This window comes from Rhinichthys klamathensis, unplaced genomic scaffold, assembly GCF_029890125.1.
Source record: "Rhinichthys klamathensis goyatoka isolate OS25496 unplaced genomic scaffold, OSU_Roscu_1.1 h1tg000254l_1, whole genome shotgun sequence".
Classification (NCBI taxonomy): Eukaryota; Metazoa; Chordata; class Actinopteri; order Cypriniformes; family Leuciscidae; genus Rhinichthys; species Rhinichthys klamathensis.
Window position 1 is genome coordinate 3,162,847 of NW_026606776.1, and position 21,609 is coordinate 3,184,455.

Here is a 21,609-nt window from a genome sequence, read left to right on the forward strand (position 1 = left end):
TGGTAGAATGAGCTACCAGGTTCCCTGGGACTGGTAAACTCTGACTGGAGTATGCTTGTGCAATAGTGTCTACTCCAATGTGATAGACGCTGTTTCGAGGCTGGTTATCCGACACTTTTCTTATCAAAACACAAAAACAACTGAGTGTGTGAATGTTGTAACGACTGTGTGCACTCAATGTATGTGCGAAGTGTTCGAACTGGACATAAGGTAGCAAGATCAAGCTCTGTACAAGAGAGATCAGGATCAGGTTGAAACGCTGCAAGTTCGATTACTTGATTGATCAAGCTAGTATTAAGAACTTTAGGCAGGAAAGCCGGGTTCGGCCAAAGAGAGACCCCTGAATAGTCTGTTTTTCATCTCAGACAATCTTCAAGACTGTAACTCACCCACTCTTTTTGCTGAACAGATAGCAAGGAAAACTGTTTTCCATGTTAGTGATTTAAGATCCGCTTGGGCCAATGGTTCAAACGGGGCCCTAGTCAATGATTGTAGAACCATGGGAAGATCCCAGGATGGTGATCTTAGCCTTTTTTCTGGATAGAGGTGACGTGCCCCTTTGAGAAATTGAGTAACCAACATGTGTTTACCAACAGATAAACCTTCCACAATACTGTGAAAATAAGAAATAGCCCGAACATAAACCCTTACTGTGTTGACCTTTCTTCCTGAGTTTAAAAGTGACTGAAGAAAGCATAAAATAGAATCAAGACCACAATTCGTGGGGTCCAAGTTTTTGTCCTGACACCAGTTAGAGAACACACGCCACTTGCTTGAGTAGTAGTGGAAGGCGCTTCAGCATTGTTTATGGTTTTCCTGCCTCCTCCAGCTGACAAGAGAGGGGCTGAGTAGGGGCCAAACCCAGAGTTGTAACGTGTCTGGGTTCAGGTGCCAGATCTGACCCTCCACTAGAGAAGGTCTGCTCTGATAGGTAATGGCCAAGGATGGCCCTGTACCAGATGTAGGAAAAGTGGGAACCAATGTCTCTTTGGCCATTTCGGGGCGATCAGTAAGATCCTGCAATTTCCCAGATCCACCCGTTTGAGCATGAGGAATCAAAGGCTTCAGCAGAAGCAAAAACCATCGATTAACCACCTTGTAGCTCACAATAAGGCTGTCTTTAAAGGTTTAGAAGTTATCGTTAAAAATCAATTTCCCTATGGAGAAAATAAATGGAGTTTTTACTTCTGGAACCCGACTGTTGCACTATATAACTTTTAACTTCAATGAAGCAACTCAGCGATCCTTCGTTAATAGTTGTAAAGTGGCATTTACTGTATGCCTGATTAGTAATAGAGGCTTGGGCTCAACTGTTAAACTGTCAACTTGAGATTTGAATCTGTGCTATAAGGAAGTAGTTCCACAGACACAAGAGGGTTTTTTAAGACACCCCGTTGTTGTTTCTTTTTTATTTACACACTTATGCCTTCAAACTGTTGTATAAATGCACTAGTAGTCGTACAGCATATAGCTTTAAAGTGTTATTTTACCCACCTGATACTATATAAGCAGTTTTCATCTGAAGGTATGCCTGACCTTTCCGACTGTCCACAAATGTCAGTTAGGCTTTCAGGCACGGAGCTGAGTTTCTCTTTAACATTGCCTCCCACAATCTCTGACATTTCCTCTGATGTCACCACATTCTAACCCCCACAATGCAGTGCGGATGATCTCTCCTCCCTGCCCTTACCCAGAAAGACAGAGAGAAAAGACAAACAGACAGATACTATATTTAGAAATGGACAATAGAACCAAGCAAATGTAATCACAACATTTCCAGCCTCAACTTCTTCACTTTTAGTCCTGTTTTCTTAAACTATATAAAACGTTGCTGGTTGTCTGTGTTCTTTTCTTTATTGAATTATTTGCATTTTGCTTATACTGCTTTCAGATGTGTCAGTGTATTTGAAATGAAAACTGGCCTGTTTTAAAAAAAATAAAAACAAATTAAAACATCTCTAAATGTCAAGGTGCTCTTTCTTTTCTCAGTCTCTTTCAGTGTTTATTCTGTCTGTTTTTCATTCTGTCAGATTATCTCTCTTTCATTTTCTCTGCCATTTGACACCAGGGTCATTAACATGTCACGGCTTCTCTGGCTAATATGCAGAAATATTCATAATTAATGCTAAACTTGTTCCTTTTATGCGAAATGATAATTGGAGACAGGGACATGAGTGGCTCTGTAATTAGCAAACATAAGAAATGTGGATTAGAATGAGATGATGTTGAGGTTGGTGAATAGGAACTTGACTTAACACTAAATGCATAGTGAATTTGTCTGGGATGTCTTGATATGAATTATAATGCACATTATATATGCTTATAGTTTATAAAGCTGCAGTCCGTAGCTTTTCCTCTTTGTCACCATCTCTCTGTTCGAAATCTGTAACTGCAGTGATTCGCTGAATTATCATCTTTACGTGGGTTGTAAATCGGCATGAAACAGCCCGGATGAACACAGTGTTTTGAGGCGAGTGGTGCTGTCAGTCACCGCGCTGTGTGGATACTGTCATTCAGAATCACAGATTCACTTTTTGAAAGTTTGACCAACATAAGAATTTTCATAAGAAAATGTCTTCTGAACAAGTAAGTAACATCCATTTTTGTTCTGACCAACTAAGGGGGAAAAAGCATTCGACATGATAAGCTTCGTTAGATAGATTTAATCAACGCGATTTACAGCAACCGTGCAAATTATAGCCTACTTTGTTCTCAAATTGTTCATGTTAACAACATCACATCAGCATTGCGTGAATAATGTTAAATTGTTTTATGGTTACCTGTGTAGTTCAGAATTCATATTCTCCATAATAGCAAAATGAGAAAGGCACAACAAAGGAAACTCCATAACTGTGTGAATTAAGAAAACGTACTGTTGCACGATTGAACTATTGAAATGTCTTACTCTTAACTTACTTGTTCAGCAGAAAAAAGCCGTCTCTTCTTCCGTTTTGAACCCCTTCAAAACACGGAGTTCACACACTTTTCAAAAGCCCCGCCGATGTTTAAATCCTTGTGTTCGCATGAGACGGTTTCTTTCTCTTCCTCTAGCCACCTTAAATCCGAAGTACAAAGTCTTTTGGGTTTTATAACTGCTGCATCTCCAGATGACACTGATGATTGTTGTTTGGATCTTTCTGGATGCCATAAGTTTAATTATGTAAAGTGCTGCGAGAAAAGCCTATACATCTAAACATCTCGTCACGCGCAGTATAGCCGGCTAGCCGAAACTCCTTTATGTGTACGGGTGTGACGTAATGACGCAAAGACATGCTCGAATTTCCCGCGGAAACCCACCAGTACCACTGGAATTAAAATCACTATTACAAGCTAACCGTTTTGAATCTAGCTATGGCAAGCAGATAGTTTTGACCACTGGCAGAATACGTTTTTTTTTTATATAATTATTTTGGATTATTTTTAACTTAAAAAAGCTACGGACTGCAGCTTTAATATACAGTAACTGATGAATTAATACTCATTCAAATGCATACACACATTTATGTGCACATCTGCAATTATAATGACCATCGCTTCATTTCTCCAGGCATGTTAAGTAGAGAGGAAGGAAAAGAGATACAAATAAAATAAATAAAATAATTATATTGTATAGTACGCATTACAGATTTGTAAATCTCAAAAAACATGTTGACAGGCACAAAAAAAGCACTTTGCAATTAATTTCATTGTTATCAAATATGCCATTAATTAAATATTACAGTAGCCCAAACAATCTAATTTACATCATCCTTTCATGACCTTTTATATTACGACAACAACATCAAATATTTTCTCACAGCTGTTTCCAATGACTGTACCAATCCAGTCTAGTTTGTCACATTCTGTGTAACAACATCAGCGAATGTTGCTACAAACAAAATATATGATTTATATTTGTATTTTTGTGAATTCCCAAAGGATGTTTAAATCCGCTAGCGTTTATAGTGTTAGAGAGAGAGAGAGAGAGAGAGAGAGAGAGAGAGAGAGAGAGAGAGAGAGAGAGAGAGAGAGAGAGAGAGAGAGAGAGAGAGAGAGAGAGAGAGAGAGAGAGAGAGAGACTGGACTCTCAGCTGGAGTCTGGTAGAGCGCATGCGCAGTAAGGGATGAAGCTTCTCCGCTTTTTTTTCGGCAGCTGGCGTGAGGTTCTGGAATTCCAACATGGCAGTAGATGTGGTCAGTAATTCTGTGGTGGTCAGTCTCTCCAGCCCTGACTTGGAAGCATTCCAGAACATCACCGACTCGGAGTAACTGCCATCCCCCGCTCTCAGCAGCACGGCTGGACGCTGTCGCCGTTCTCAGGCGCGGAACAGGTAAATCTTTCACTTTGTTTGCGTCCACCAGCTGTCCGTTTGTAGGCTACCGGAGAGAGAGAGAGGCCATGCCATGCACGGACAGCGCGCTCGGACACTCGGACACAGGCCCGAGAAAACAGCGCGCAGTTTTTGTTCGGCGTGGCTCTTAATAGCATTAAATTATGGTAGTTTGAGCACTAGGCAAGAAGTTTTATTATTGGAGTAGAGTTCTATAATACGACAGCATTGATCCGTATGTGTGTTGTGTGTCCAGGCGAGAGTGACAGAGACATTCTTACCCATCAGCACAATTGAATATGATCTTACTTTATAAATCTCACTTTAGCTCTTATATCTTCTGTTGTTTCCATTACAATACACAAGACTAGCATATTTAAATTCCATTTAAATAATATTTGATATACTAGGCTAACTGATTTGCAGTAGGCTAATTAAATAAAGAAATAGAAATAAATCATCTAAACCCTAATTCGCAAAGCTAAATTTAGTTAAAAATAAATAGACAATCTACATTTAAATGGATTTTAAAGCACTTTAAAAAAAAACATTTTTGCATTAAATGTTCATATAAAAAGCCTATTCTAAAGCCTAAATGAAAAAATATAGCGTTAAATTCTGTTTAACATTTTTTTTTTTAGTTAAATCGGGAAGTTAAACAAATAAATAGCCTAGCATTAATTAATGAGCATTTTTATGGTAAATTTATTTTCCTGCTGCATCATATATTCATCTCTCCTCTCTCTTTCTCCACAGTTTGGGGTTCCTGTCCGCCCAAAACACTGTTTGCATGCGGTGTGTCATTCAACTTACTGAAAAACTCTTTCTTTACAATCCTTTCTGTCTCTCTCCGTCACCTTGCTGATGTCAAGCAATATGATCAGCGGTGTATATGGTAGGTCATATCTGTTTTATTTGAAAATGCATGCAAATCTCTGGCTAGATGATGTAAAATTCTTTATGAACCCGTTTGCTTCCTCCTTTAGGCTATTGTTAGTCAGTGCCAATCATAGGCATGCATTAGGATTTTGATTATTTGCTTGTCTCCTTCATTAGATAGGATAGCGGAGAACTGACAGGAAAGTAGCCTATAGCCTACAGGTCAGGGAGAGAGAGGAGATCGGGACATGACACAGGCCGGACTCGAGTCGCAGACCCTACAAGAACAGCTCTCTTAAATAGCTATAAAACAAAACTACTTATTCAGTTTGAGAACATCCCGTAAATTCCCTGTTCTCTTGACTTTTTTATACATATAGCCTATATTTTCCTACTTAAACGTTTTTCCAATATGTTCCTCCATTCGGATATCATTCATACCATTCGTGCTAGACGCAGATTGATTTTCAGTGCTGTGATAGCATTTTCCTGGCCCGCGTCAGGGGAAGGAGAGTTGAGATTGGAGGTTACAGACCGCAATCATGTAGCGCTGTATCTCCAGTCGGGCGCGCGGGCAGAGCGACTGCTGCACGAGCGCGTAATAAATGCTCGCGCTGTGATGTGATTCTGGCGGGAAATCAGCCGTGAGCGCACAGTGGCGCGGTTAGTTAGATGTGCATAATTTGGACTCAGATGTATTGCGAAATGACAACACTTCATTTTCCAATATTCCAGTGTTCCCCTTGTCTCTCTTTGTCTGTCTCTCAGTCAGGTAGAGCAGATTGCTGTCTGTATGAGTGGTTGTTTATCGGTCTGAATGTGGAGTCAGTGAGCCAGCAGTCACACACTACACACAATCAATCACAAGTTGGATGGGCAGTGAATTAGAAATGGACAGTTAAACTACCATGTGCACATTTCTTGTTATATTTTCACATGAGCCAACTGTAACATCAATCTGTTTTGTGATATTGTCTTGTTTTTATTGTCCGGCTTGTTTGTATAGGTTTAGCTGTTCTTTTTTGGCCTACAAATATAGTTAAGCATGTCGAAAACAGAATTGTGAGGACATTTGAAGTGGTTCTCACTATTAAATGCTCATAAATCGACCAAATTGTGTATTATTTGAATATAATTACATCAACAGGTTTGTGTGAGATTTACGGGTAGTGTACCGGACTGTAACCACCATAGACATTTAGGCGGGAATGTAACCCCAATAATCAGATATGACTAAATTGTTCAAATTGTGTGCACAAATTGTGGTTCTTCTACTATTTTTCTTTCTTTTTCTTTATTCCCTTAAATCTCTTTGAATCCTTTAATGTCTTAATGTTCAAGACAGCTATGGCCTTGGTAGCGTAATTATCCTTATGAAAACTGTTCTGTCTCACACACACACACTTTTCATGGTACCGTTTGAATTCTATCTCTTAAAAAAATGAATAGGCTTGTTGTGTTATAGGTGCACAGTGAGGAATTGAGTGTTATAGTTTACATGAGAGTGTCAACTTGAAGTCCATTGCTGATACTTGCTGCTTTTGAATTTCCCTATACACTTCCTGATGATGTCATTTGGGAACTGGCTTTTGTTAGTTAAACGGATATTGCAAAAGACTAACAGGATGGAATACAATATTGAGGACATTGAAAAACCTATAAACCAATACTCGAGAAAATATGTTTTGTTTAAAACTTTTTAATTAGATAAACAAAAAACATGAAGAAACATCTCAAACTTTTCTTATAAATTGCCATAACTAGTAAAATCATTTAAAATCTCCTCATCTTTGCTTATTGTGATAAAAGAAAACAAATTCATTTGTTTAAGACATTACATTATGGCATTACAAAAATAGGTTTTAGAGGTCAAAATATTGTCTATTTTATTTCCATATCATTGAACAAAACATTGAGCTGTTTTGTCTAGTGCTACAAGTTAAAAACTGTGCCACTTTTGAAAACGTTTAAAAAAAGCTTCTTGACATTCTTGCATTGTGTATCACACAGTTGTGCTTCACATGAAACTCCTCTTCCATGAACTAACATGTCCTGTGTGATGAGCTCGTTCAGTGCTGTCTGCTCACAGTAAGTTTTGTTTGGCGGGGCATTTTGCCTGATGGAACTGAGCTGACTGCGCACTTGCAAAAACATGAAGGAGGTACTTTTAATTTTTTAATTGCTCCGTTTGTAGGTAAATTCCTTATTATTTACGAACCATTCAGGGGGCTTGCTTAAATGTGGTCATTTTTACAAGAAATATTGGACCCTTAATTGTGATTGCTCATACATTGGCTATAGGAATAAAACAGCAACAAATAATATAGTCATGAATATGAAATGAACATACATAGCCTACATTAATAACCTCCCTTTCTCATCTTCAACTCCTGTTTCTGTCCCTCCTTCTTTTTGACAGCCAGATTGTGTTAAAATTTTAGTGTTGACAGTGTTTGTGATTAAATTATTCCTCTACTCTTAACGTCATGTAACTTCACACTTTTCCTTATTCCCCCCTCCCTCCCTCCAATTTCATTCCTCCCTTCACACATCTAAAGATATATAGCGACAAGAAAGTGTCTTTGAGTGACTAATGTAGACTTTCTCACACAGTTTGTCTCCCATACTTTCTCTTTTCTTTCGCTTGTCCCTATTACACGAAAACTAGTGCCTCCCTCGAGTTTCTCTGTGTGTGTGTGTGTGTGTGCGTGCGTGTATGCGCATATGAGGGATGATTGAGCTGTTTAATATGCTAAAGCCCTATTAAAGGCCGATGTCAGCAGCAGACGGTGTACGGCCGCCCAGTCTGCCCCGGCCCAGTGCTCTGTATTGTGTCTCTAAATGAACACGGTACTGTGTTAATTAGCAGAGGAAAATGGCGTGTGGAATTGAATTGGTCATTGACATGCGAGGCGTTCGTCTCTCGTTTAGAGAGATATGAAAGTGATTTAAGCCCTAGCTATGTCTTTTATGGAGGTTTTAAATAATTTATCTGCAGAAAAGAGAAGGGGGAGGAAGTGAAAGAAAAGAGTTGCCTCATCTGTCTTAGATTGAATTTATTATGTGTTTTTTTTTGCTAGGAATGTCTCTCTGAAATGTGTGATTCAGTCTGATTCATTTAAATTGAAGTTGAAGATTCAGATTCCTATGCCACTATACTGCCACTAAATGGTATGGTAGAATAATGATTGTTTTGAAACAAGTTTCCCGAACACTCCTCAAAAAAAGTAATCAGGGCCTAAATTACCCTGATACCCTGGTTTTGCCACACCTGGCAGTGGGCGGTGACTTAAATAATTAAATAAGACATGAAATAAATACAATACAATATAATACAAATGAAATAAACAGTGCTCTTCAGGCAGGTCTAATCGTTTTCAGGTAAATTTAATAAAGTAGGCTAATCAAATAAATAGCACTGCATAGACTTCATATCCTTTTTTAAAATTCAAGAGCAGTAAGTGATTTTTTCTTTGTCCTTTGTTGTTTGGTTAAAAACCCAGACAGCAGCAGGATTGTTAGGATGCTGTCACTTTACAGTTTTTTTATTCGCTTTGGTACTGTTTTCACAAGTAAGGTGTACATTTTCAAAACTCTTAGTACAAAAATCCAAACTGATCACACTTGTAACACAGCTATCATTCTTTCAAAACCTGATCTCATGCTTTTTATTCAGTTGCACATATTTTCAGTCCACATAATCATTGTTTCAAACACAAGACTATTGTAATATGTAATGAGAAGATTTGGTTCAATCATCGAAACACAACAGCATGATCTTCTTTCAGTTTAGTACGTTTAACAATCAGTTCCTTTAACAGCAAACACTGCAAGAGACATGTTTCAAATCACCCTTGTTGCTGAATTAATAACAGTAATACAGGCTACAGATGCCACATTTATAAACTTACATTACCTAACTTATGAAATTGAATCCATAATGTTTGTAATAGTATCTATCTAGTGTGTTATCAAAAGCTGTGATGAAGTTATGAAACTATACCATGAGGTTTTGTGCTAGAACAGTGTTTCATGTTTTATGGGGACTTTCCATAGACATAATGATTTTTATTCTGTACAAACTGTAAAGGCAAGGCAAGGCAAGGCAAGTTTATTTATAAAGCACATTTCATACACAATTCAAAGTGCTTTACATAGAAGACATTTAAAAAAAAATCAAAAGAAATAGCAATAATTAAAACAGGTTAGAATAAAGAAATTAAAATAATCAAAACAAATAGGCCTATTCTATCCCCTATACCCCTTAATATACTCATCACAGAAAACTTTCTGTATTTTGACATTTTCAAGAAACATCACTTATGATTTATAAGCTGTTTTCCTCATGGAAAAAACATAAGGAAATGACATATACAAAATATATAATCTACAGTATATGTCCCCACAAGGACAAGGATTTCCGATATTGCCATCTTTGTAGAGACATTTTGTCCCCATAATGTGGAGTTTACCAGGACACACAGACCACACACACACACACACACTTTGAACATAGTGGTTATAAATTATAACTTATAATCTAAGAAAAATATATTTTTACACTTATAATGTAAAAAGAATTCATTACATTTGGTTATCTGTATCAGATATTGAAAACGAAAGTAGAAACTAATTCTATAGAATCTGTATGATCTATAGAAATCTATAGATGTACCAAATGATTCATTGATTAACCATTAAGATCAGTTGGATTAAATAATAGACAAATGCATTACACTGAACAAGAAGAGCTCAAAAGCAAATCAAAAGTTTGATAGTAATGGCATTATGAAAGGCAGCTATTGTGAATGAAACATTTATATAGATGATATAGATTTGGTGTAGTGAAAAGGATACTTTGTGATTTTGAGCATTGTATTAACAAATGAAAACACAATGAAATGCTTGAAAAAAAGTGCAGGAGCTTTTTGACATAATTTTGAGTGAATTTGTCCATTGAAGCGCAGGAAGGCATGAAAGAGAGCTCAACTTCTGATGTTATTCACACACAGCGCAAGTAACATATTCCCTTTTGCGTGTTTCAGCGCTTGAATATTTACACTTGAAAGGCTGAAACTTTAATGATGATGAAGCACTGACCACGTTTGTTCACGTTCATGTTGTCACAACATTGCATTGCTAGAATTCAAAATGTCATTACTGGCCTACTGGCGACTGACACCGTTTCATTCACTCGCCAACGCCGATTTTTACTCGCATTTGGCACTTGGCGAATGTTAATTTTAGGCCCTGAATTTAATGTTTTGCTACAAACCTGTAAGCATTTACAATTTCCAGGAAAATGTCCATGTGAATTACAGTGTGCAATCCATTTAACTCACATAGTTTCGTATGTCTAAGTGGAACAGTTTAATTAACAGAAAAAAATGTAGGGTGGGTCTTGATTTTATCCACTGGAAACAAAAATTAAAGATTTGCTTCTGATGAAGAGCTAGTTTTAAAATGACATTTTGACTAAAGATAATAAGAATGCAATAAAGGGTCCGATATATTCGTGGCAAAAATTTTCAAAAAAGAAACAAAAGTTCTTTAATAGCAAAGCTGAGCGGCGGTATTCCTTTTTACGCATATTCTGAGGCCGCCTATCTTGCTGAAGGTGGTGTTTACAGGAGTATTTAAATATGTGATGTGCACTATCCTCTCAATACAAAACAAACACAACACAATTCATTGCAATTTTCTTTCAGGAAATTCATCTCAGAGTCTTTAAATGTCTCTACGCAAGCGATTATAGAGATGTGGATATGTTTGTACCAGCTCTGCAATTCGGCACTCCAGTGTATTCATGTTTTTACTTGTGACTGAAGTTGATGGAATCAGTGAAGAAATGAACGTGATTTCTACGTCAAAGTAGGTGGAGCCATAGAGCACACGCACCTGTTACATAAGCGCCATGCACCAATTGCGGTTCAAAGTTGAAAGTTCCAAAACCACCACAACGAACCCTTCATTTTAGCCCCGTTTTGTGCAAAATATCGTCGCACCCATCCGTTCTATGATTTTTCTTAAAGTATATTGGGGCCTTAAAGGGATACTCCACTTTTTTTTGGAAATAGGCTCATTTTACAACTCCCCCAGAGTTAAACTGTTGCGTTTTACCGTTTTTGAATCCATTCAGCCGATCTTTCATACCATAAGTGCAGCAGGCGCAGGCACTTAGTCCCGGTCACGTTGGAAGTTACCGAGCTGGGAACTATTTTCAGGCGCTGCGTCATATCATTACTCCTGCTGCACTCATGGTACGGCAGTAAAGTTTCTTGATTATTACGCAGGAATGAGAGTATAGTTCCTAGCCATATCAGCCTAGAAAATCGCAACTTTACATTTTCCGTCGGTCTTAGTGCACAATGTAACTACAGAAGAGTCAAGTTTTAAATATCGAAAAATATCGAAACACTTTGGTCATTTTCTTTTTGAGAAATGCTAATGGTCTTGTCCACTTCAATGATGTATGCTAAGCTATGCTAAAAGTGGTACCGCCAGAACCGGAGATCGGCTGAATGGATTCAAAAACGGTAAAACTCAACAGTTTAACTCTGGGGGAGTTGTAAAATGAGCCTATTTCCAAAAAAAGTGGAGAATCCCTTTAAAAATTTTGACTTTAACATTGAAAATTGCACACACTTCAGCTTTATAATTCAAATTATATTGCAAAGAATGTTTGATGGGAGTTTTGTGAGATTATTGAACTGGAGCTATGTGTGTGGTTGGTTTCACCATAAAGTTTTAATTTAGTGGTCTCAACTTTTTTGCGTCCTTTTTAGTGACACTACAAAACAAAAGTTTTGTTTCAATCTCTGAGCTTAAACTTTCATAGACCTTTCTCTGCTGAGGCTACATTCTGTCATACTTGTCTCCACCTCCCTCTCTCTTTCTCCCTCTTTCTCTCTATTGCAGCACTCAGCAGGCCAGGGCTGAAAGTCAGGCGTTTTGAAGAGAGGACGTTGAGAGTGAATGGCTCATTCACATTAAATAAGAATTAGAGGGCTTCCACCCTGCCACTCTTACAATGGTCAAACAGCCTGGCACAACAGGAGAACTGTTCACAACTGCTCTCTCTCTCACACACAAACACACACACACACTGAAAAGCATGCCCTTTGTGTCAAGGAAAAGAGGGTGTGGTTTTGTATCAAATAGATTTTCTGTTTTATTTTTAGATGGATAATATGATCTTGATCTATGCAGTACCGTGGCTCACCCAAAAAATAAAATTGTCATCATTTCTCCAAACCCATATGACTTTCTTTCTTCTTTTGGAACATATAAGAAGTAGTTTGGCAGAGTGTTCATGCTGCTCTTTTCCATACAATGAAAGTGAATTGTGACATGGGGCTTTCAAAATAAAAAAAATAAGCACTTTATAAGTATAATAATATTAGTCCAACTGTCAGATTTTATTCACATTGATATATATTAATTGTAATACTATAATATGTCACACCAGTGAGGCCAAATTTTTTATTTTGTGTCTTGCAACTGATGTGCTAAATTTGAATATATAGTCATGGTCAGAATTATTGGCACCCTTGGTAAATATGATCAAAGAAGGCTGTGAAAATACATCTGCTTTGTTTATCCTTTTGATCTTTAATTAAAAGAAAAACTCTCAAAAAAGTAACCTTTCATTGAAGGAAAACTAATGAATGTGGGTGGAAAATCCCATTGAGAAATAAATAAAAATTTTGGTACCCCTAGAAATTTCATATTTACAATTTTTCGCACACCAGGGTGACTAGGAACATGAAATTGTCCAGACATGACTTGATGTTTCACAGGACTATAAATATGAGGAAACACAAAGGCAAAATTCCTTTAATCTTTACAATGGCTATAAAAGAACAGTTCTGATTTTTGGAATAGCCTTTTTGGAGCTTGACAGCCCCTGCCCATCATTCACTTTTATTGTATGGAAAAGTGCATTGTGATCATCCCGCCTAACATCATCTTTTGTGTTTGACAGAACAAAGAAAATCATACAGATCTGGAACGACATAAGGTTAATTTTTGTGTGAACTATACCTTTAATATAATCGTGAAATTCTGTAATATGGTGACCTTTTCCCTAAAAACTAATTGGACTGAATTAGATATTTTTGTGTTAAGTATTTGTCTTGTGTAATATAAAATCAGGAATTTTGTACTTAAGTAGGCACTGAAGTCAATGGACTGGATTAGATTGTGTGTATGAGTGTGTATTATTTATTTTGTCTAGATCTTTCTTTAGGGGCTTTATCTGTTTTGCTGTTGGCGACAGTAATGGCTGTTTAATTACTCAATAAAAACGTTTTATGAATGCAGTCTGTGAGAGTGAGTCTGTGTGATGTATTGATTTTGCTGCTGGAGAAACCTGAGATTTTCACTTAAGGAAAAGTGACTCGCCTGTCGATGGGCTGCTGGTTTAAATAGTAGCCTATATGCATTTACACACAAGCACATGCAAAAATACACCGCGTAAGCATTGTTTAAAGAGACGCTACTACTGAACTAACAAATATTCAGTCAATGAAGTGAAGATTCCTTCCTCTAAAACCAGTTAATGAAATGTCTGCCTTTAAAGTATGGAACATTGCTTTAGAAGTGTGTGTGTGTGTGTGTGTGTGTGTGTGTGTGTGTGTGTGTGTGTGTGTGTGTGTGTGTGTGTGTGTGTGTGTGTGTGTGTGTGTGTGTGTGTGTGTGTGTGTGTGTGTGTGTGTGTGTGTGTGTGTGTGTGTGATGGGCCTTCTCTGGAGGATTTGTAGCCAGAGGGTATATTGGAACAACAGAAAGTCGTTCTCTAATGCACCAGCACAAAACCTTTTACACATAGAAAAGTACTAACACTAGATCAGCAGCTTTGCAGCTAATGGGATTGTCCAGGTTCTGTCGAATACAAAAAAAAAAAGATAGCATTTGAGAGAAAATTCCACCAAACCATGTTAATATTGGACTTTACAACACATCACATTTGGCTTTAGACTGGTGAGGCTGTAATGTAGGCAGGCAAGCCAGAGAATATTCATTTGTTCATATTTAACTAGCTCTCTCCATTATGAATAGTACTTTATCTTTGTCTTGTAGGGTTCTTGTGAAGAACCCTTCATGCACTGTTTTGGGAATTTCTGCACTCATCTCAAGAGGTTTGGCTGATGTGGTTTAATTGAGGCTTTATTTTAGATGACATGTTCATTCTCTAAGGTATAGTTTTACTCTTGCCTAGTCCTAATTACTGGTGTTTGCAATTGTTCATTCTCAGGGTGAGGAATTTAACAAACCCACTTTGGCACATATCTCGTCTCGTCAAAGCGTTTTTGCTAGAGACATGAATGGCACCTCAAGTCACGTGGCTTTTAGAGGACAGGTGTGCCATCACTTGTATAAGCAATTGGACATCCTGTAGCTCATACAGCATCGCATGTTGATAACCAATGCGAAATACATAAACTGATGAAATATATGTGGAATGGAATGTAAATCACTTTGGATAAAAGCCAATTGCATAAATAAATGTAGAATGTAAAGAAGAAAAGTCCCACAGAACAGATTTACATTGAAATATATCTGTAGAACAGAACATTTTCTATTCTGTTTTCATCAATCTGGTTTTGGTGAATTTACTGTGTATCTGTTTTTATAGAAGAGTGTGTCAGAAATAATGCTAAATAATAGACTACTATTATGTCTTGCTAGCGTCAACCATTAAAATAGAAAAAAAGCAATTAGAAAGTTGTTAAAAGACATCTTTAGCTCTTTCAGATCTGTTATTGATATTGCTTTCAATCTTTTTTTATTTATCTTCTTTTATCCTATCATTTTTCAACCACCTGTCTTAATTGCCATTAGTGTGATATACCCAGTATTGTAATTTGCTTTTGTTAGGTATCTGCAAAACTATATAACTTTAATTTTTAATAGTTAAAGCTATTGCTAATGTATTGAGTGTGAGTGACTTTCAAAGTCCCAATTCATGTCAGTTATAGTCCTCTGTGTGTGTGTGTGTGTGTGTGTGTGTGTGTGTGTGTGTGCAGTAAGTCCAGCCTTTTCCCATGAGAGAACACTGACTGACCTCAAGTTGCGTGTATCGATCAAGAGGATTTGCTGCTTAATAGAATTGAATGTAATTGGGCAGTTTTTAATTGAGATGGATAGAACATGTAAATTTTGCTCCATTAGTCCAAAATCAATATCCATCTGCTGTAGTATGGAGTCTCTTTCTTTGTTTTATTTTATTTTATTTAAAAAAAAAAAAAGGTTGTTTCTGGTGCACAAGGTTTTGCAAATCCACTGTACTTGCAAGGTCAGAGAAAATGTTATGTTTCTTTATTTTAGAAGTACTTTACTGTATGTAATATTTTATGGCTAAGGACATAATTTCTCTTTCTTTCTTCTTTTTTCCCTTCTCTCCCCAATTTCTTTCCCTCTTTACAGCCAAATTGGAATGCGGAAGTAAAGCTCTTTGTTTCATAAACTAAAATATTGGTCCAGTACTCTGCGTGTACTATATGTGTGAAGCTGAAATGACAGAGATACAGTATTTTTAGGGGTAACATCTGTTGTCGGGTTCAGTTGCTAATGCCGAGAGCTACATTATTGATCAGTCGTTATTACAGTATGCTGAAATATTATGTTCCTGTGTGGTGTGCGTGAGTCAATGAAACTGAGGAAGAGACAGAGAGTGTGTAATATGAGGTTCCTTGATTACATTAAAGAGCTTTTATTTTATTCACTTGAGATGAAGCCTTCTGGTGTATCTCAGTATCAGACCATAATGATATCATCAGAGCTATTCTGGATGTGTGTGTGGCAAGGAATCAAGTTCTATTAGTACACAGCTGAATTTAAACTTCACTGTTAATCTAAAGATCGCAAAACAGCTCAGATAGCTGCTAATGTGTGCTTAGAAAAAGGCTTTTACAATTCCTTTTTTGATTATCTTTCATTTTAATATTTTATATTATTAAATAAGTTTTGTCTTTGTCTTTTTTACAATATGATTATGCACAATTGGTCATTATCTGGAACTGCGGTTAATTAACCTAAATTGCTCACATTTTCTCTCAGTAGTGTTTTTCGGTAACAATCCAATATTGTGATAGAAATAAGGTAGAGTAATAAGTATAATTAGTGATCTTTTTTCTTTTTTTTTACAGAAATATATTATAGCATGTTTGCATATTGATTGGCAAGTTCATGGGCGGCACACTCTGAGGCTCTTGGCTGTAATAGAAATTCTATTTTTCTTTTTAGTTTTATGATGTTACTTATATTTCTGTTTTTGAATTTTTTTTTAAATTCCATGAGTTTGAATTGACATGAATTTGACTTTTTTTATTTTATTGGCAGGCGTGACCATGCAGTGGAGCCCTGAGCAGTCACAGTGGGCGGAGCAACACTATGACATCACCTCGACCACTCGTTCACCAGGGCATAAGATCGAAGCACTTAGGGATCCAAGGCTAACAGGTTCGACCTCAACTGCGGCGTACCAACATTCATGGGCAAACGATGACATTTCAGCTCTGACGGCTTCTAACCTGCTCAAGCGGTATGCAGAGAGATATTCTGCCATCCTGGATCTACCCTGTGAGAGTGGACTTATGGGATATCCAGACGCAGCCATCTCCGTTAGCATTAGGGGACCCGGTGTTGTGAATAACGGGCCCCCCCTTCTTAATGGACGGAAGGTGGAGGCAGAGCCCTGGCTGGAGAGCGTCTACCCTCCGTTGGGTTGCGTGCCCGAACTTCTTCCCAAAGCACCGCTCAGTGTGTCGGATGTGTCCGTCAGTGCGTGTAACTCACCAGTTATAGGCAGCGGGAGTCTTCCAGAATCTTGTTTCTCCAGCAGCAGTTGTAACGGTCAGTCCGGGAACCAGGAATACAGCAGCACTCCCTACAGCACTCCCTTCCTGCAGCCTGTAGGAACTTACGCAGGCTCTCTTTTCCACCCTACCCCTTCCCATGCCAGTTTAGTGTCAACTTACAGTGCTAACACCTCGCAAAACCTATCTGCATACAGTTACCCAAATCCCCGTTACCCCTCACAGGCCGTTCTTCCTGTAGGCTACAGTCCTCCCCCACCTCCCTCAGCGTACCTGCCTTCAGGTATAACTCCTTCTAACCCTCTTCCAACTGTGGGATACTCATATCTAACCACCAGCCTGGGAGGTAGTGTCTCTGAAAGTGATCCCCCAAGTGCTACCAACCTTTCAAAGTCATATTACCCATCAACTCAAAGTGAGATTGGAGTGTTTGAGGAGTTTGATTTTGGCGGAAACTCTAATTCGGACTCTAGGTCTGAAGGCAGCCCCCTCTACAGACCATCAGGAGATGACACGGTGGACAAGCAAAATGGGTTCAGCCAATCGGCGGATGAAACTTCATCTTTCAAGCCAGCTAATCACGGAGACACTTTAAGAAGCCTGGAGACTCTCACAGTAGCCATGAGCGGCCGGAACAATGGTACATCCGGACAGCACTTCCCATCTACCTCGACTTCTGTTGTCACTTCTCACCAACATCTCTGCCTTGATACAAACACACCCTGAGAGATTGTGCTCACACTCAAGCAGCAATGCTTGAGTTGATGAAGTGTGATTGCTTCCTCATAATGGATCGGAGGTAGAAAGGAGGGACTTGCTCAAAGCCATTGTGTCGGGGTTCAATGCAGGGGCCTCAAAATACAGCTGCATCGTGGGGAATTCTGTCCTGGAAGACAGCAGGAGTTTAGTTTCTCCTTTCTGGAAAGAGGACAATGATGTTGATGTCCCTCCTAGCCGAGCCTAACTGGTCATTGCGAGACAATGACCTCCTCACTCTGCTGGAATGGACAGACCAGTATATCCTCCATGATGGACACGCATATCTGAGAGGGATGGAAAGATTTCACTCCTCCATTCCGAGAGATAGGAGAGTACATCAAGGGAATTTATATGTCTAATGGATGTGTTGTGATTACCATGGAGACAAGGAGTCACGGTAACAGATGTGGAGGTTGGACACTAGCTACGTATGGTTGACCATATTGCCATGGTGTACATTCTGTGTGTGCGTGTGTTTGTGGCCTTGTAATGGTTATTTATGTGGTGAGCTTTAATTGTAAATCCTTTTGCCCCTTTTCCACGGGAGAGTTGACAAATCCTGGTTGTTTAAAGAGTCCATGTGTGTGAGTGTGGGAGAGATAAATAAAACCTCAGGAAAGTGTCTGTCAGTTAAATGGCGTATGCCTGTACTGTATGTGTAACAGAGAAGAGGGCATTTTCACATACCGTCCTTAGGAAAAAAAAAACAATTCAATGGACTTGAACTAGGTGGTCTGTTGGTAAATTTGTGTGCTCTTTCACAGCATTTTAAGAGAGTATAAAGATCTGTTGCTAGACATATTTGTAGAACGGATTATTCTACGAAAAATTATGCAAAACGTTTTTTTGCAGTTCTTTAGGTTGTTAAAGCTGCTGTGTGTAATGTTTTTCAATGAGAAATGATGTTCTCCTTTACTAGGTTAATATGCAGAGAAAAATGTTGACTTTCCAAAAAGTGTAAACACTGGCACTGTGGTGCTTTGTTTGAACCTACCAACACTGGCTTAACCATTGGTGCGAATTTGGTGGCGGGACTTCCTTTTTGTCCGACCAATGGAAGATGGAGAGAAATGTTTTATTTTAAACAATCTTTATTTTTATAATTCCATTTGATGCCTTTAGGGGCTAACAAAATTACAAACTGCAGCTTTAAAATTTGCTGTTCGATTTAAAATGTTTAGCAAATAACAGTAATTGTCAGTCATTGAGATATATTGTGCTGTTATGTCTATTCCACCAATTTTTGCTGTTGTCTCAAAAGATTTTGCAGGCTATCTTAACATTACTGCAGACATAAAAACAAATGGAATTCAGACAATTCAAGCTACTTCCTGAGATGGTCTCAGCCTGCTTGGCTACCAAAAATAAAACATTGCCTTAAGGGCCAAGTGTGAAAATGCTCAGCGAGAAGGAGACCACATGATTTTTGCGTGTTTGTCTTCACTTAAGGTTTTTCGCATTTTTAAAAATAGTGTTGTTTACTTTATCCCAAGCACTGGAAATAGGTTTGGCTGACCTCACTACAAATCTTTCTGTTTACTTCCTTTCGCTTCTTTATGAACCCCACGGGAATTAAGATATTATACTTATTTATTAAGTAATCACCAAAGCAGCTGTGTGGGAGCCAAATCACAAGGAAATGTTCAGCCAAAATGACTCCCTCTGTGTGAATACATTTTATTTCTGTGCAGTTTCAATTCAAGAGGGTGAATTGGCTTCATTTCAAGAGACAAATGGAAGGAAATCCTTGAAAAGGCTGCTTAAAGTTCTACCAGGTCAAAATTGAATTGTGAATTGAACCAAAATTGAATTTCCTCAGCTAAACTGAATGAAACAGACCTCAATCATGATGATGAATCTCACTGCAATGGGGCACATCAATGTATTGTTTCTATTATGTGTCTGTTCATAACTTTCCTGTTGATCACAAACTTTCAAACTAAAATTTTAGAATTATGTGAGTTATTGTATAAGTTTTCAGTGATTAGGAAATACACCAGTACACTTCTCCTTACACAACTACACATACTGTATGTATCATTGTCTAGATAAAAGCACAGTCATTCTTTACATTTTTTTTCAACTGTTTACCAAAAGTGCCATTTATATTTCTTTATTTTTAAAGAGAAATGTTTTCTTCCACATCATCTTTTATATTGCTGTCATTTGAAGAGATTTTACTGTTACCGGTTTTATCCTGGCTACAGCTTTTCCATTTGGGTTTTATCATTTTGAAAATTAGGCAATGTCGAATGATCAATATTACATCAGTTCCTGTTCTAACCATCTTTCATCTTATTAAAAGGGTTGTTTGGTATTAAAAGTAAGGCACTAAGTAACTTGAGTGGCTTTTTTTCTTTACAGATCTAGATTAAAAAATGTAAATCGTCTGTAGCATTCTATGCAAAACTCTCTTCCTAAACCTTGTGAGCGCACTCTTGACATGAAGGCCGTTCCAAAGAATAAGCAGCAACATTGTGCATTAAGAATTAATTTCAGCAAATATTTCATGCTATGTATTTAAGTTGTTAGCTTAGCAACACGCTAACATGAGTTGGAATCAACTGTGACTGTGAGTGTTGGTTGAGTCTCTCATGCTATTTGCATTAGGAATAGACTAATATTTGTGTCGCATGTAAGTGACCCTTTACATTGAAAAAATTTCAAATCAGTAATTTGAGGTTCCTTAATATGGAGGATTTTCCCAAAAGCCCAAATTTGGATTTTGTCTATGTAGGTATCCTGCTCACTGGGTTTTGGAACAAAGCTCTTGACAAACCTTTCGATTCTTTCCAACAAAAGATTTAAACATATTTGGCAAAATGTTGTAAGAATCCTTCTAAGATGTACCTAAACCCCTCTTATTCTTTGGGAGGATTTTTGTTGTTGTTGCTGTTGGAACTAGGAAAAGAGTGTGACTGCAGAATGTACTGTACCAAGTAACTGAAGTAATGCGTCATCAAATACTCCTTGCAGACAGCAAGGTGAGACTAGGGGCAATGGAATGAGAGATATTGAAAATTGTACATCATAAGCATATCTTTTTACCACTTTTACAACCATAAACAAAAAACCCAGGCTAGATACCTCTTAAATCCTGTAGTGTAATGGTGCACTAAACTCTCTACAATTGTTTTGTTATCACACAGCTGTGTTTGGTATTTTTGAGTGCTGGAATTGGTGTTAAAGGTGCATTAAAATCGCACATGTTTCACTATGTAAACACCACATTTAGTGGTTGGTCACTCTTTTTTTGCATTTCAAAATCTGACATTTTACAATGTGTGTTCTCAATATATAAAGTACAGTTACATTTAGAACTAAATTGTGAGTTTATTGCAGTCAAACCGAGAGAGTGTGTTGCCATATTCTCAATCGACTCTATTGTGTTTGTTTTCATGACTTTTGGAGTATTGTAAACAATTTCCTAATTAAATATGTTTATCTTAAGGCCCTGCTTGCTGTTTTCAATGGACCTGAATCTTATATGAGTTTTACTTTGAGAAAGCATTTAAAAACAACTTTGTTGCCCAAAGGCTTCACAATCATAAAAAGAGTGTATAAAAAGTATAAAAATAAAAGATAAAGAGCAATATAACAAAAAATATCATAACAATTACATGATCGTGACTAATCGTGCCTATTGCTCAAGGCCCCCTTCCAAAAGCTAGGTTAAAAAGATATGTTTTCATATCCTAAAAACCTCTATACTGTAGATGGAGCCTGCCTATTATATAGAGAGATTGTTCCACAATTTAGCAGCAACTACTGTAATAGCTCGGTCACCCTTTGACTTTTTCATAGCACGAGGGACTGCCACATTTGATCCGTCGATCTCAACG

General features: G+C 37.7%; 1 protein-coding gene across 2 annotated transcripts; it reads left to right on the plus strand.

Moving 5' to 3' along the window:
• The first annotated feature begins 4,096 nt into the window (after positions 1-4,096).
• On the plus strand, positions 4,097-19,308 carry LOC130101277 (fidgetin). 2 transcript variants are annotated; one of them, XR_008808966.1, is made up of 4 exons: positions 4,097-4,310; positions 5,068-5,205; positions 16,533-18,023; positions 18,057-19,308. XR_008808966.1 is itself a non-coding variant. In XM_056266935.1 (3 exons), the coding sequence occupies exons 2-3, from the start codon at positions 5,175-5,177 to the stop codon at positions 17,732-17,734; spliced, it is 1,233 nt and encodes a 410-aa protein (XP_056122910.1). In that variant the 5' UTR covers positions 4,097-4,310; positions 5,068-5,174; the 3' UTR covers positions 17,735-19,308. The 2 variants fall into 2 exon arrangements, 1 of the variants encoding a protein (XP_056122910.1); XM_056266935.1 differs by having other exon boundaries at positions 16,533-19,308.
• The last annotated feature ends 2,301 nt before the right edge of the window (positions 19,309-21,609 follow it).

Excerpts from the sequence above, each read along its gene's own strand:
- LOC130101277 (XM_056266935.1), top strand. The coding sequence starts at position 5,175 with ATGTCAAGCAATATGATCAGCGGTGTATATG. Across the intron at positions 5,206-16,532 it reads TATGATCAGCGGTGTATATG|GCGTGACCATGCAGTGGAGC; the intron begins GTAGGTCATATC and ends TTTTATTGGCAG.